This window comes from Hordeum vulgare, chromosome 5H, assembly GCF_904849725.1.
Source record: "Hordeum vulgare subsp. vulgare chromosome 5H, MorexV3_pseudomolecules_assembly, whole genome shotgun sequence".
In the NCBI taxonomy this organism is placed as follows: Eukaryota; Viridiplantae; Streptophyta; class Magnoliopsida; order Poales; family Poaceae; genus Hordeum; species Hordeum vulgare.
Window position 1 is genome coordinate 575,557,877 of NC_058522.1, and position 15,135 is coordinate 575,573,011.

The 15,135-nt window shown below is 46.0% G+C and overlaps 1 protein-coding gene across 1 annotated transcript; it reads left to right on the forward strand.

Moving 5' to 3' along the window:
- Window positions 1-13,434: 13,434 nt before the first annotated feature.
- Window positions 13,435-15,135, forward strand: LOC123395008 (phytosulfokine receptor 2-like). The gene has a single exon (XM_045089917.1). It carries the CDS (start codon window positions 13,537-13,539, stop codon window positions 14,827-14,829), a length of 1,293 nt encoding a protein of 430 aa, XP_044945852.1. The 5' UTR covers window positions 13,435-13,536; the 3' UTR covers window positions 14,830-15,135.

The window sequence follows — 15,135 nt, forward strand, 5'->3', positions numbered from 1 at the left end:
ACGATGCGCTCAAGAATCCCCTGGAGCTCAACTCCCCGGAAGAAGATCAAGTCAGACAGGAGGCACCAAGACAGAACTCCGTCACATCGGCATCATATAGATCTCAAAAATATCCTCGTGATCCTAAAAAGAAATTTGAGTGAGAAGAGGAGTAGAATAAATTATTACGTCAAGATTCCTCACCAGAGCATAGAAGAGGAGAAAAAGAATCCTACTCTCCGATATATAACTAAGACTCAAATAGTTTTTCACTAGACTCGAGTCGGCCAAGTTCGATCAATCAAGGGGGCTCCTAGGTCGGTACTGCTCTGATACCAACTTGTCACGCCCAAGATGCGACCCTATCCTCAATTTGGCACGAGGGCCTCGTCAGGGATAGAAGCGCATCTCGTCGTGTCGCAAGAATGGATATCGTTACAAGTACATGTACTGAAAAGTAGAGATATATATAAAGAATTGGCTTACACTCGCCACATGCTACATCAGAATCACAACAGTACATTACATAATCATCAGGAGTAAGAGCAGGGTCCAACTACGGACGAAAACAAACGACAAAAGAAGAACGACGTCCATCCTTGCTATCCCAGGCTGCCGGCCTGGAACCCATCCTAGATCGATGAAGACGAAGAAGAAGCAACTCCAAATGAACAATCAACGCGCTCGCGTCAAGTACCCTTTACCTGAACCGGCAACTGGTGTTGTAGTAATCTGTGAGCCACAGGGGACTCAGCAATCTCATTTCCAAAGGTATCAAGACTAGCAGAGCTTAATGGGTAAGGTATGGTTAAGTGGTGAGGTTGCAGCAGCGGCTAAGCACATATTTGGTGGCTAAACTTACGAGTACAAGAAATAAGAGGGGGAAGATCTACGCATAGCGGACGGGAACTACGGATGATCAAAAGAATGATCCTGAACACCTACCTACGTCAGACATAACCCCACCGTGTCCTCGATCGGAGAAGGAACTCACGAAAGAGACAGTCACGGTTACGCACGCAGTTGGCATATTTTAATTAAGTTAACTTCAAGTTATCTATAACCAGTGTTAAACAAAGTATCCACGTTGCCACATAACCGCGGGCACGGCTTTCCGAAAAGATATAACCCTACAGCGGTGCTCCAACTAGTCCATCACAAATTACCACAAGCCGCATAGAAATCCTCAATCATGAAGCTCGCGATCTCGTCGGATTCCCTAGTGGAAAACCTCAACTCTGAGATTACCCAAAGCATCACCGGAATCCCGATGCACAAGATATTTCGTTAAAGGTAAAACTAATCCAGCAAGGCCGCCCGACGTGTCGACGATCCCGATAGGAGTCGCGTACCTCGTTCTCAGGACACGACGGATGAGCAATGGTTACCACGCCAAACGCCGAGTTGCCCCGGGTAGCGTTAATAAGCTGCTCTGTTTTGGACCAACACTCATGAGGAGCACTGGCCCGGGGGTTGATTAAATTTCCTCGGGTTAATTACTCCCTATGCAGTTCATTAGTTATTAGGCAAATGTAGTACCAAAGTTGGGCCTTGCCAGACCAGTCTTAATCTAAAACGAATTATCAAGGGGGTCCCCATAACAACCCCGATCGTGTTAGGAGCGCTCGTTTATGGAACATAACACCGGTAGCCAAAAACTAAGGGGGGAAAGGTGGAACAAAACACCAGGCTAGAAAGGCCGAGCCTTCCACCTTTTACCAAGTATATAGGTGCATTAAATTAAATAGCATTTACATATGGTGATATAACAAGGAACCCATGTTATCACATGGAAGCATCTGCACCTGCAACTAGCAACGCTAACGACAGGGTTAAGCAAGCAGTAACATAGCCAATCAGTGGTTTGCTTGGTAGAACAGGTTAAAGGTTGTCATGGCATTGTTGAGAGGCTGATATGGAAACATGTGGTAGGCAACGAGACATAAACGATAGAAGCGATAACTAGCATGGCAATGATAGTAATGGTATCTGTGGAAATGACCATCTTGCCTGAGATCCCGCTTGGAAGAAGAACAACTCGGTGAAGTCAGCGAACCAACGTAGTCGAACGGGTCCTCACATTCCGACACGCTTGCGGAACTCTATCGAGACGGAGGAAACCGGAAACAAACATCAACACAAATATTCACCACGGCAAATGCAAGACATGATGCACACCCTAATATGATGCATGATCAGTTCAAAGATGCAAGAGATGGCATGGCAATTCACCTCACACAAACACTACACATTAAATGAAGCTCGATATGCAACGGGTTGCATATCGACGAAACTCCACGTTTAATTATTTAATCCACTCTCGTTAATTATCACGGCAATATTACATTGTGGTTATCATGACAAGGGTGAAGCGATGAACCTACAAATCATCCTAGTCGGTTAAACTCGCGGAACATAGATCGGATCTACGGCACTAAAGACATGCAACACCATATGTTATGCCATGAATGCATTATGCATGCGAGTACAACACATCACGACAAGGAGGGAAATAAGCATGGTGTTGCCATGGCGAGCGAGAGGAAACCATGGCGGCAAATCGGAATCGATGCCACGGCAACGTTCCTATCCCGATAACTCGAGGAGAAACCGGTGCCAACGTATACGAACGCGTGCGGGAACGGAAAATAAAGATGGGGTGATCCCGTATCTCGGGTTCCCATGTGTCGAGGGCTCGACGAAAAGGAAAACGACGTGCACGGCAAATAAAAGGTGCAAACATACGGTGCATACATGCATTCAACTTGTACAACACACACATCCGAACATCACTAGCACACGGTACACGACATGTCCCATCGGTATACCTTCGACGCGTGCGAATCGGAGGGGTTCGGTCGAAGCGGACGTCGTGGAAGTAGTCGTACATGCGCCGGTAGTTGAAGTAGCGGTACACGGTCTCGTCGACGGTAGTCGTTTGCTCGGCGTCGTGGTTCCCAGGTCTTCGGCGTCGGTAGTCGTTCACGAATTTGTAGATCTCCGGGTCGTCGGGGCGTCGTGGTACTCGCGGCGAACTTGTCGGTTCCACGGCGGAGGGGAACGGCGCACGCGGCGACGCATGCGGCACCACAGCAAATGCATCGGCGCTGGTAGACAACGGCAAGCAGCACGGCAACCAAGCCGCAACCTACGGCAACTAGTTAATCAGTTAGCAACCACAGGCAAGCGGTGCAGCAGAGCAAAACGGCAGTCTAGCACAGCAACTAGCACTAGCAAGCAGCAACCTACCACTAGCAGCAATGCAAACTAGCAGCAGCAAAGCAAGCGACAACAACAAACGCACGGCAGCGGCGCAAGCACGGCAACAGCAGCATGCCACCAGCAGCAATGGCGACAGCTACAGCAGCGGCGCACCAGCATCTCCAAGCAGCAGCGGTCAACAGCAACAGCGGCAAGCAGGCACACCTAAGGCAGCAGAACAGCAAAACGCAGCAACTATAGACAGCCGCGGCACAAACAGGCAAGCAGCTAGCTACTGCAGCTACACGGACCGGCATCGGCAAGCCACACAAGTAGGCAATCAGCTCAAAACAGCAGCAGCAACCGCCACATCAGGCAGCAGCAGCTTAGCAACGCCACAGCAGGGTAGGCAACGACAGCTATCGCGGACACAACAGCAACACTTGACAGCAACAGCAAACTGCAGCAGCGGGACTGGCACGGGCTCGAGGGGGCGACCACCGGCGATGGGAGGCGCGGGGTGGAGCAGGCGGCGCTGGGCGCTACCACCGGAGGCCAGGGGCGGCGCGGGCGACGGCGGAGCAGCGCGGCGACGCGACAAGGAGGGCTAGGGCGCAGGGGCGCTGGGACGGCGAGGCACAGGCTGAGGGCGCGGCGGCGGCCATGGACAGCTGCTGGAGGGGATCAGGGAGGAGGAGGCGTGCAGCTGAGGAGGAGGCATCCACGGGAGGCCATCGCGAAGGAGGCGCAGCTGAGCACCGGCGGAAGAGACGCGCGACCCCTGCTGGACGGCGGCGCGGGAGGCGAGGAAGGCCTGGGCAGAAGAGGCAGCCGGTGGGGCAAGCATAGCGCAGGGCAGAGGGAATCGGGATCAGAGGGGGGATCGCTAGGAGCACGACTGCATGGGGGGTGGAACAGAGAGGGATCGCTAGGGGATCCCTCTACGCTAGGTTGGAGGCCCGGGTGGACCTCGGGCGTGGAAGGCCCCCTCTTCCTTTGCCTTACTCTTTTAAAAACAAAACAAAAAACAAACCCCAAAAGAAAAGGATTTTTATAACAAAGATAAAAAATACTTTTTAGCTCCTTTAAAACAAACCCAACCATAAAAAATAGTTTTGGGTTTTTTTTAAACGAATAAAAATAAAACCTTTTTTTAAAGAATTAAAAATCACAACCCTTTTGAAGAATTAAATTAAAACTCTTTTAACAAGAAGACAAAAATAACCCCTTTTAAAAGAATTAAATAAAACCTCTTTATTTAAAGAATAAATAAAAGTCTTTTAAAAGAGAAAATAAAATGGAAGGGTTTTAAAATAAAACAAACGGAGAAATAAAATAAAAACCTAAGGACTGCTCCTACATTTAATAAAAGGGCTTTTATTGAAAAGAAGAAGACGCACCCTTTTAAATAGAGGTTTAAAACGAAGACTTTGGCAAAACCACAAAAACGGAATGAGAGAGGAGAGAAGGGGAGAAGGCTTAGGTCGGCGGTGCAACGGGGTTTAGCAGTGGCTCTCACGCTCCCTCTCTCATCACTCCAACAAAACCACGTCACTCACGAAGCACTAACGCCTAACAACACGGAGCAACAAGCAACACCGACAAAACCAGTTGACATGACGCCATGCATGATGCGACGATGCAAACTAAATGACGATGCAACAAACAAAACTAAACACACGCCGGAAACGGAAGAAAGGGGGAATCTTCTGGAACGTCGGCATCGGGGTGTCACACCGCCGCAGCCCGCCCCCGCCCCGGCCGCACTCGCCACCGCCGGCCACCTCCGTCCGTCCGCCCCAGCCGGCCACCTCCGTCTCGTCCCGTCCAGACCGCCCCAGGCCCCGCACCAGGCCGCCCAGGTTATGTCATTTGTGAGCTGATGGAGGCCACACAAGAGCTGGCCACAACAAATCCTGCTTAAAAAGGGACACATGATTGATAAAGGTGCATTTATTGTCAAACTAACCTTTACATCCAAACACCACCAAAGGTTAGAGTTAATTTATGGTTAGACTAAAGTTAGAAACTAACTCTAACCTCTAGCCTTGTTAGAGTATCCAAACAGGGTCGTAGGCTGTGGCCACGGTGTTGGTCCGAACCACTTGCACAGGTTAACTCCAACGCATCAAACTCCGGTCCAATGTGTACGCAAGCAAACTGGCAAATGTCATAGTGGTTCCACTTTCGATTCATTTCTGGTTTAAATTTAAACCGCGTTTGCAATCAAACGAACAGCGTGTGAACGTACAGGACACGCGTCCTTGTTCTTTCCTAGCCCGCCCATCAGAAACACAACTCCTTTTCTTCTTCCCCTTCCCTCGCTCCGCCCTTCACCCCTCGTCATCACCGCCGTCACACACGTCATTTACCTTGCTTTGCCCGTTGTTGGAATAACTTTCTTTTCCCGTCGTGTCGCCACTCCGCCCTACGCCCGCGGTCGTCCACCTTGCTGCCTGTGAAGGGGCTCGACATGCCCTTTTCGGCCGCGTCTCCACCACGACTGTAAGGTGTTCGATGCTTTGCTTGCAAGGTATCATGGATAGTCGGGACGGATATTTCTTTCATAACTTCATTTATTTATCAAATGATTCCTCTTTGGACGATGAGGACATAGTAGTGGCAGCATTGATCGTCCATGACCACATCAGTAGGATGCAGACTCGGTTCAGGGGATCAATCCCCGGCCATGCTCCGGCCTTAAACCGCAATAGGGAGAAAGGGCACGACATCCATTATTCCGATTACTTTGAGGGAACCGCATCAATTTCGTCGCCACTTCCAAATGAGGAGGTATGTGTTTAATCGTATTCATGAGGGACTGGTTGCATATGATCCATACTTTGAGTGTAAAGAGGATGCCCTTGGCAAGCTTGGCTTCTCTTCTTATCGGAAATGCACTGCTGTTATGCATGCTTGCATATGGAATTCTTGATGATCTTGTGGATTAGTATGTTCGTATGAATGAGTTCACATGTCTCCAATTAATGTGCAGTTTCTGCAAGGCCGTGGTGGCTGTGTTTGGTCCTGAATACCCGAGAGAGCCAAATGCCGCTGATATAGAGAGGTTGTTGACGATCAATGCCGAAAGGGGCTTTGTGGACATGCTTGGTATTATCGATTGTATGCACTGAAAGTGAAAGAACTGTCCATTTGCTTGGCAGTTGTAGGTGTCAAATCCGACATATCTCGTAGTAGGGGTCCTAAGGTAGGCGTCTTGGAGCGAGGGTGACATGGACATAGGTTTTTACCCAGGTTCGGGCTCTCTTAAGGAGATAATACCCTACTTCCTGATTTTGATTGTATTGATATGAGGATAGTACATAGTAAAAGTATCTACACAAGATTGTTGTAGTGAATATGATTGTCTATTGACTAGCCTGACCTCGGATTATATAGTGTACCAGACGCCTACGGTTTAGAGGAGTCCTTGTCTTGTGCGCCAAATCTTATGGAATCTCCCTTGTATGCATCATGGACTATCTAAACTAGCCCATTAGTGAACCATCATGGGGTCCTCGGCCAGACCCACTGGTCGAGAGACAACATGGCAAGTACCCCCTAGTCCAGGACACCATTAATAACCCTGGACCGGTCTTCAAGTTAGGGACGCCCCTCGGCTCTTCCGAACTGTTCTTCGTCTTCGGCCGCCGGTCTTGAAAACTGGTTCAACAAATCTTCCCATCTCTGATCTTGAAGATCGCCGAGGTGTATTCGAAGAGTTCACACGTCGGGAATCCGAGGAGCCTTTTAAGTTTTTGGTCTTTATCGATGCCTTGTTATTTTTTACGCCACACCTCGGGTTTGATGTGTTTCCCGTGCGGTGGTATCCTCTTGCGTCCGAGCTCCAACATCAAACTGTAACCAAGGTGTATTTTTGCAGCTGAGCTCCAACATTGGTTGGCATCCGAGGTGTCATAGATTACCTCGGTCTCTGAAAATTTGAAGGGGTTCATCTGAGCTTAAATCACGGAATAGTCTTTTATGGAGCCATCCATTCACATCCGAGCTTTATACAGGACTGCTTCCGAGGTATCTTTTTGCAGCCGAGCTCCAATGTCGGTCTACATCCGAGGTGTCATAATTACCTCAGACTTGAAAAAGTTGAAGGAGCTCAGTCGAGCTTAATGCCGTAAATGCTCTTCATGGAGCCAACCGCTTGTATGTCGGCTTTATGCCGGACTACTTGTGAGGTGGTGCATCACCTCGGTCATGGACTGATTTTGTATAATTTTTTGGATTTGTGCAATTTATTCTCTGTCGAAATATAGCCACCAGCCCTCAAAGTGGGTGTCGGCCTAAAATCCAAAATACATGTGAAGGTAAACATAAAACCACTGATCCTAGTAGCCCCTGAGACTCGGGCCAATTCACAAATCAGCCTCATGATTGATTCCTTGCTTAGCAACATGCTTTTAGGAATTAAAAGACGGTGTGCAGTAGCCCCCGAGACTCAGGTTGGGTGCCACCGACCGACCCGAGGGTCGAATTTCCTCTCAAACCGTGTTTTACTTTTAATTTGTTGCATTGAATAAGCAATGCAGTAGCCCCGAGCCTTAGTTTGGGCACGGGTGGTTGATTTAAGGATCGATATTTGTTTGAAACAAACTTTGTTACGTTTGACACAATTTATATGTAATAATTCTATGTATCCAATTACTTTAGATCATCAATGCTCGGATGCGCATTGTACAAGACTTTGTTGACCAACCATAGGCTTCAACCTCCTCGGCCAGTAGCCGAGGAGTGTTTGTTCTACTTTGTAAAGCCTTTATAAGGGCAAAGATTTATGGCAAACCAGGCAATCCGACCATACGGTTTTGTAAACAAAGATACGCGGAGAGATATGTTATATTACTTTTTAACGTAAGGAACACCTTGTGGGAAAAAAGTTTATTTATAAGTTCCTTTTCCCAGGATACCATGTTGACCACGATGTTGACCACGTCAAACCTCAACTCCGATCAATGTGGGAGGAAAATATTGAGGATATTGTTTGGGGAATGTTCCCGAACTCTGTGGTCTTTAACGAACCAAATTTTTCACTATCGTCGTTACCGACCAATTATATTCTTAAGATGGCTAGCTTTTGGCTTCATCCAGTCTGAGGTACTAATCCGGATAACCTGACAGTAACAATCACAGAGGTGCTCTCTTTACACCCTATCCGAACAATCCGGAACGTAGGGGGTAAGCACGAGAGCCACGAAACCCAGCTTGACCAAAATCTGAAGTCAAATTGATGCAAATGTATGGATTTATAACGATGGTTACGGAAGGCAGCACTTGTATATTAAATACAAATGCTTTTATGCTATATGTTATTTTGACTCCTTTGTGACTGTTTATCATTTGAGAGTGGCTCATCGCCGGCTTCTACCACTTTGTAGATGCTACGCAGGGTGTTTTCGCAGTAACAAGACAACCCTTAGCTGACGTCTCGGTGCCCGGAGGCGGTTGTGTTAGCGAAAACGAGGCAATCTGATATCTAGGCTTTATAACTTTCACTTAATCATAGGAGCTTAAAGTTTGGGAGGCTAGTTACTGGCCCTCGATTAGTGTTTGGCGTCTGTCAAGGTCAAGCCAATAACACTCCGGTCGATATTTGCTATATACATCTGTACGTACTCCTTTAATGAAACATTTAAAAAGACTTACATTTAGAAACAGAGGGAGTACTTGACAGGATCATTTGAGCCGGACAAAAAAGTTCTTCACGATCCATTGAGCGGTGCCCCTGGGTGGATATGTTTGTCAAGATATTTTCTAGGTCCATCTACTCTAAAAGCATTCTCCTAATTTATATAGATATTTAATGTTATCTATAAAATCTTGCATATAGAACCAAATAAATACATCAAGGGCAATGAATAATATTGGTTTTCTCCGATTTATGTTGAAACCCACTCTAAAAAGATAGTCTTAAGCACCCAAAATAAATAATCTAAATAACTTGTAGAACAAACTACATGTTAACGTTTATTATTAGAATTTCTTTCGTATGATAAATATTGAATTGTACCGAAATAAAAATCAGCAAGTTTTAGTTTATTAATGCTTCTACTACCAAAAAGTAGCAGTTTATATAACATGTCAAATATTTAACAAACTAAAACTTTTTGGTACTAGAAGCATTAATAAACTTTATTTAACTAATATTTGACATGTTATATAAACTGCTCCTTTTTGGTACTAGAAGCATTAATAAACTAAAACTTGCTGATTATTATTTCGGTACAATTCAATATATATATATATATATATATATATATATATATATATATATATATATATATATATATATATATTAATAGTTACATAATTGAGAAGAGGTGAAAATGTTTAGTATAAACGGACTACACCGGAAACCAATTAATACAGTATGAAAAAAGAATCAATGGAACGAAAACTAGTACGCTGACATGAAAAAAATATAACATGTTAAAATAAAAAATAAAACGGAAAACGGCACGCTAAGCCAAATTAAGCCGATCAGTAGACGCATGACTACCAAATCGTCCGACATAAAGGCTTGAACCTTCGAAGAAACTATTTTCCATACCACAACGACCGCTTGTAAAAAAGAATAAGAAAAACATGAAATAAAATCAAAAAGTTAAAAGAAAGAAAATAAGCAAAATAGAGAATATACAACAAACCTTAAACATCAGTAAAAGGTTCAGCAGGCCGTTGAGCGATCAAACCACGAGACACATACGAAAAACCTCCTAAAACAGTATACATTCGATATGAATCAAGCAAAACATAACCCACGGCATGGCGAAAAATGTATAGCTTATAGATAAACTAATACTATGAGACACACCCGAACAGTCAATAATAGGATTAAAAAAAAATTCCAAAGTGATCACAACATCAATTCAGATGAAAGATTACCTGCGCAGAAGAAAATTACTGTAAATAAGAGTGAACGAACTATAGGCTCTAGCCCTTATAGAAAATGAGCAACAAACATCTAAAATAAGTCTCATATGCACGAGAGATTAATAAAAGGCCACTGGTTAAGTCAAACGTACCAACAGATGCGGAGCCAGCGGGATGACCACAAACATTCAATAACTGATTATCGGATGGGCGGCCATTAATAGTATATTCTGTCATGAATGAACGAAAACCTCGTCTACGACCAACAACAGCCCTATGAATATCAGGAGGACGACCAGGACGACGAAGAACGCTTCGGCTAATACCACTGCGAGCCATTAACCCAAGAACCACTATTGTGTGAATGTGACAACCTACGACACGAAGGAAAACAATAAGAAGAATCACAGGTCGTTTGTCTCTTTATATAGCATCAGATACACATGTGCATCAGCAGTAAGAACACCAGAAACTAAATGAAAACGAAATTGATCAAACTTACGTGGCCACATGCATGTGCTATGCATGGGCACATGAATCAATGCAACTCTAAAATGGGACATGTCATTTTTTTATAGAAAATAAATTAACATTGATTATTATTTAGACTGCAAAATATTAGTCAAACGATACAAAAGGAATGCAAAAAAAAATCAACTATCAACGTATCCAACAAACAACAATAACTTAGGCCTTACGTGGCCACATGCATGTGGCATGCATGAACACATGGATCAATGTAATCTAGAAGAGGCCACGTCATTTTTCTTAGAGAAGAATGACACGTTGGTGATTATCTAGACTATAGAATATTGTCTAAACAAAGCAAATACAGCACGCTGCTACAACAGAAATTGAGAAGCCGATGATCCATGCTTCAAACCCACAAATTACAAAACTAAAGTCAACAAAATCAGAAAATTCGAACCTTTATGGGCCTAGAGTCTGTTTATACATTCTTGTGGTGTGTACATGTTCCTATACTAAGGCCTGAAAAGAGTTCTTCACATATGTTTGGTGCGCCTTTTCGTAATGAATAATACGATGTACTCCCTCCATTCCTAAATCTTTGTAGCGATTTTACTAGTGGACTACATACGGATGTATATAAACATACTTTTAGAGTGTACATTCAATCATTTTGCTCCGTATGTAGACATCTAGTGAAATCGCTTAAAAGACTTATATTTAGGAACGGAGGGAGTACTATTCACGCAACTCTTGTTTTGCCTTCTGCATTGTGTAAAATACAAATGGAAATTTTTTGGATGAAATTGCAGGTGCACCAAATGTAGCCAACCTGTAACCACGATTTTCCCCTTAAAAGAACGCATGGGAGAGTAGATGGAGGGCGTGGAGGAGTATCAAGTTTCACCAGCCAATAATCCAAATCCTTGGCATAGGTGCAGCAGCTCGGAGACCCGAGTCAAAAGTCTCTCAGGAAAAAAAATGTAATCCAAAGAAGGAGATCCATGGAGAGCTTGCAGGGATCAGTATATACACGTTTGAACTCATGCACATAACTGCCTATGAAGAGGATGGGGACTGTCCTCCATTAGAGAAACAAGTCTTGCTAAGTCTTAGTCGATTGAGACTCTATTAAGTCTTAGTCGATGAGTCGATGTTATATTCGTGAGATCTTACATTAAAATTCGTGCAATTTTTTTTGCCAATTTCTAATTTTTCTTTCTTGCATTTTTTGTCACTTGATTGAGACTTGGTTAAATCTCATTCGACTAAGACCTAGCCACACCTTTAAAAAAAATCAATTACGTGTACTTCCTCCATCACAGTTTAGAAGACGCTTGGAAATTCTTTCGAACGTAGGTGGTTATTGATTGACTGTGAGATGAGCTAAAAAATAACATTCATATTACGCATGCATATAAAAGTAATATAACGGAGTACTAATCAGCTGCTATGAGTAAATGTAATTTATCTTAAATCTTACGTATTGTAAAAATGCACGTAAAATTTAACTGTGTCTTCTACATACGAAGGAAGGGGTAGTGAAGTTAAACTGCCGCTCAACAATGATTCTATGCTGCATTCAGCAAGCAAGATTTCCTTCTCCCTGCCACAATTCATCAAGAACACGAGTCATGTGGCGTACCTATATCAGGCTAAAGCAAACCCTTCCAACGAACTACAGTTTGGCAAAACATCACATGAACATGCTATGTTCTACTCCTTCCGTTCCTAAATATAAATCTTTTAAGATATTTCACTAGGAGTCTACATACGGAGCAAAATGAATGAATCTACACTCTAAAGTATGTCTATATGCATCCGTATGTAGTCCACTAATAAAATCTCTTTAAAGACTTATATTTAGGAACGGAGGGAGTAGGACTCCATTCAGTCTAATTTGGCACGATGCCATGAAGGGGCTCACGCCGTGCGTCGCGGCAGTGCAGGCGGCCCACTGCCCCCGTTCACTGCCCCCGTTGCGGCGCTCGAGCGCATCGCGTCGACCCTAGTCCACCCTGACGTGTGCCCAGGCCGCTACCACACCACTCGCCGTCGCGGCCGATCTCAACCACCACTGTTGTCGATCTCAACCCACCCGCCTCTGCCCGCTTGCTGCCCCCGTTTCGGCGCTCGAGCACAGCTTTTGGATCAAATCAACGCGACAGCTACAGTGATTGGGGATGATGCGTGTGCTTGATGCAGAACGGCGACGGCGCGGCGGAGCGAAGTACTTGCACGTGGAGGCGGGCCTCCATGGCTCACACGGGGAACTCCGAGGTTATGGCGCAGCAACGGGACTCCTTATGGCCAGATAGAGGCGCCTAACCTTTGCTCCCCTCATCGTATCCCCTCCTCCGGCAGGAACTCATCATCTGGTGAGATCCTCTTCCCATGCCCCAACCGTGTGCCAAGCACCGACACATTTTTTTGTTTTGTGGGGATTTGTTTGCTGATGAATGAATGTATTGAATGTAAGATTGTATTGTTGTAGAGACAGAGAATGGAACACCACCTTCAGTTTGTCATCTGATCCCATATTCTCTACCCCGTGAGTGAAATAAGATAACAGTCCATTGATCAATTCACGTAGCCTCTTTGTTTTGCTTTGCTTGTTCCGCTTAATTTCTCATCATGGTGAAATTAACAATGGATGGGTTGATTTCTGAACAAAATAGGATATGACTGACTACATTAGTTAGTTAGCTTATTATTTTAATAAATCAAAATGATTATAAAAAAATTAAAAGCGTGTGGTTTTTTTCTCTCCAGTCACAACGCACGAATCCTTTTACTATGATTACTATATAAACAAACAAAATTCGGATAAAACAGATGTGCGGTCGTGCATTAGCCCTTACGGCGCGCGCACGCGGTATAAGATGGCATGCACCGCCCAGCAGTTTTCGCCAACAACACTTGCTTTCCAAAACAAAACGTTTCTCACCGAGTAGCTACGTTCGTGTATACAGTCATAGCAGACCACCGCTGAATCCATCCTCCATGGCGAGGTGCTGGCTGCTGCTCCTCCTCTGTGCGTTCCTCTGGCCGGCGGTGAGCGCGACGCCGTGCCACCACCACGACCTCCACGCGCTGCGGGGCTTCGCCGAAGAGCTCGGCGGCGGGGGAGCCCTGCTCCGCACCGCATGGTCCGGCGCCTCGTGCTGCGACTGGGAAGGCGTGGGCTGCGACGGCGCCACCGGTCGCGTCACGGCGCTGCGGCTCCCCGGCCACGGCCTCGCCGGGCCTATCCCGGGAGCTTCTCTAGCGGGCCTCGTGTGGCTGGAGGAGCTCTTCCTCGGCTCCAACTCTTTCGTCGGCGTTCTCCCCGACGAGCTCTTCGGCCTCGCCAGGCTAAGGAAGCTCTCACTCGCATCCAACGAGCTCACCGGCGAGCTGAGCCCACGCCTCGGCGAGCTCACACGCCTCACCTCGTTGGACTTGTCCGACAACCGCTTCTCCGGCCGCCTCCCGGACGTGTTCGACGACCTCACGTCGCTCGAGCATCTGGCGGCGCACTCCAACGACTTCTCCGGCTTCTTGCCGCCGTCTCTGGCATCACTATCTTCCCTCCGCGAGCTCAACCTCCGGAACAACTCCATGTCCGGTCCGATTGCTCGTGTCAGCTTCTCTGGCATGCCATTTCTTTCCTCCGTCGACTTCTCCACAAACCACCTGACCGGGTGGCTCCCGACTAGCCTCGCCGCCTGCGGCGAGCTCCGGTCGCTCAACCTTGCCAACAACACGTTGGTCGGCAACATCCCGTCGTGGATGGGTGAGTTTGACCGCCTCTGGTACTTGGATCTCTCCAACAACTCATTTGTTGGCGAGGTGCCCAGAAGTTTGATACGGCTCATGGACCTCACCACTGTGGGTACTTCACCGGGTATGGCTCTCAGTAACTTGCCATTGTATGTAAATCACAATAGAAGAACACTCGACGAGCAACCAAACACCATTACCGGGACCAACAACACCGTGAGATCTGGGCGCAACAACACCATGTCCGGGAATGACAACACTGTCATGTCCGGAGACAACAACGCTGTGTCTGGCAGCTTCAACACCCTCGTATGTGGGGACAACAATGTTCTAACTGGTGACCACCATGTCGTATCCGGGAGCAACCATATTGTGACTAACAGCTACAATAAAGTGTCTGGGTGCACCAATAATGTATCCGGGAGCAACCATACTGTATCCGGGAGCAACAATACCGTATCTGGGAGTAGCAATACGGTATCTGGGAGCAACCATATTGTCTCTGGGAGCAACAAAATCGTAACTGGAGGTTAGTGATCTCTGTTCAGTGGATGATTCCATCTGCAAGTATCAGATCCCGGAGGGCATCGAAGAGAGACTCGTGAAGTGAGGAATAAGAGGTTCTCTAGCTAGTCTGAACTGAAAATCTTGGGTAGATGGATACCCTAGCTTGTTCCAAGTTGAGGGGCACCATCAAGACCTTTTGTATCTTTACTGCTTTTTTAGCATAGTATTTCAATTTCCGCAGCCATATTAGTATGTATTTCCGTACTTGTAATATTAGTGTTAAGTTCAAGCCTATCATGAGAAATATCCAATGATGGACTCGCCTTTCTCCGA

What these genes read in the sequence shown, in the direction of transcription:
- LOC123395008 (XM_045089917.1), top strand. Translation starts at nt 13,537, where the DNA reads ATGGCGAGGTGCTGGCTGCTGCTCCTCCTCTGTGCGTTCCTCTGGCCG.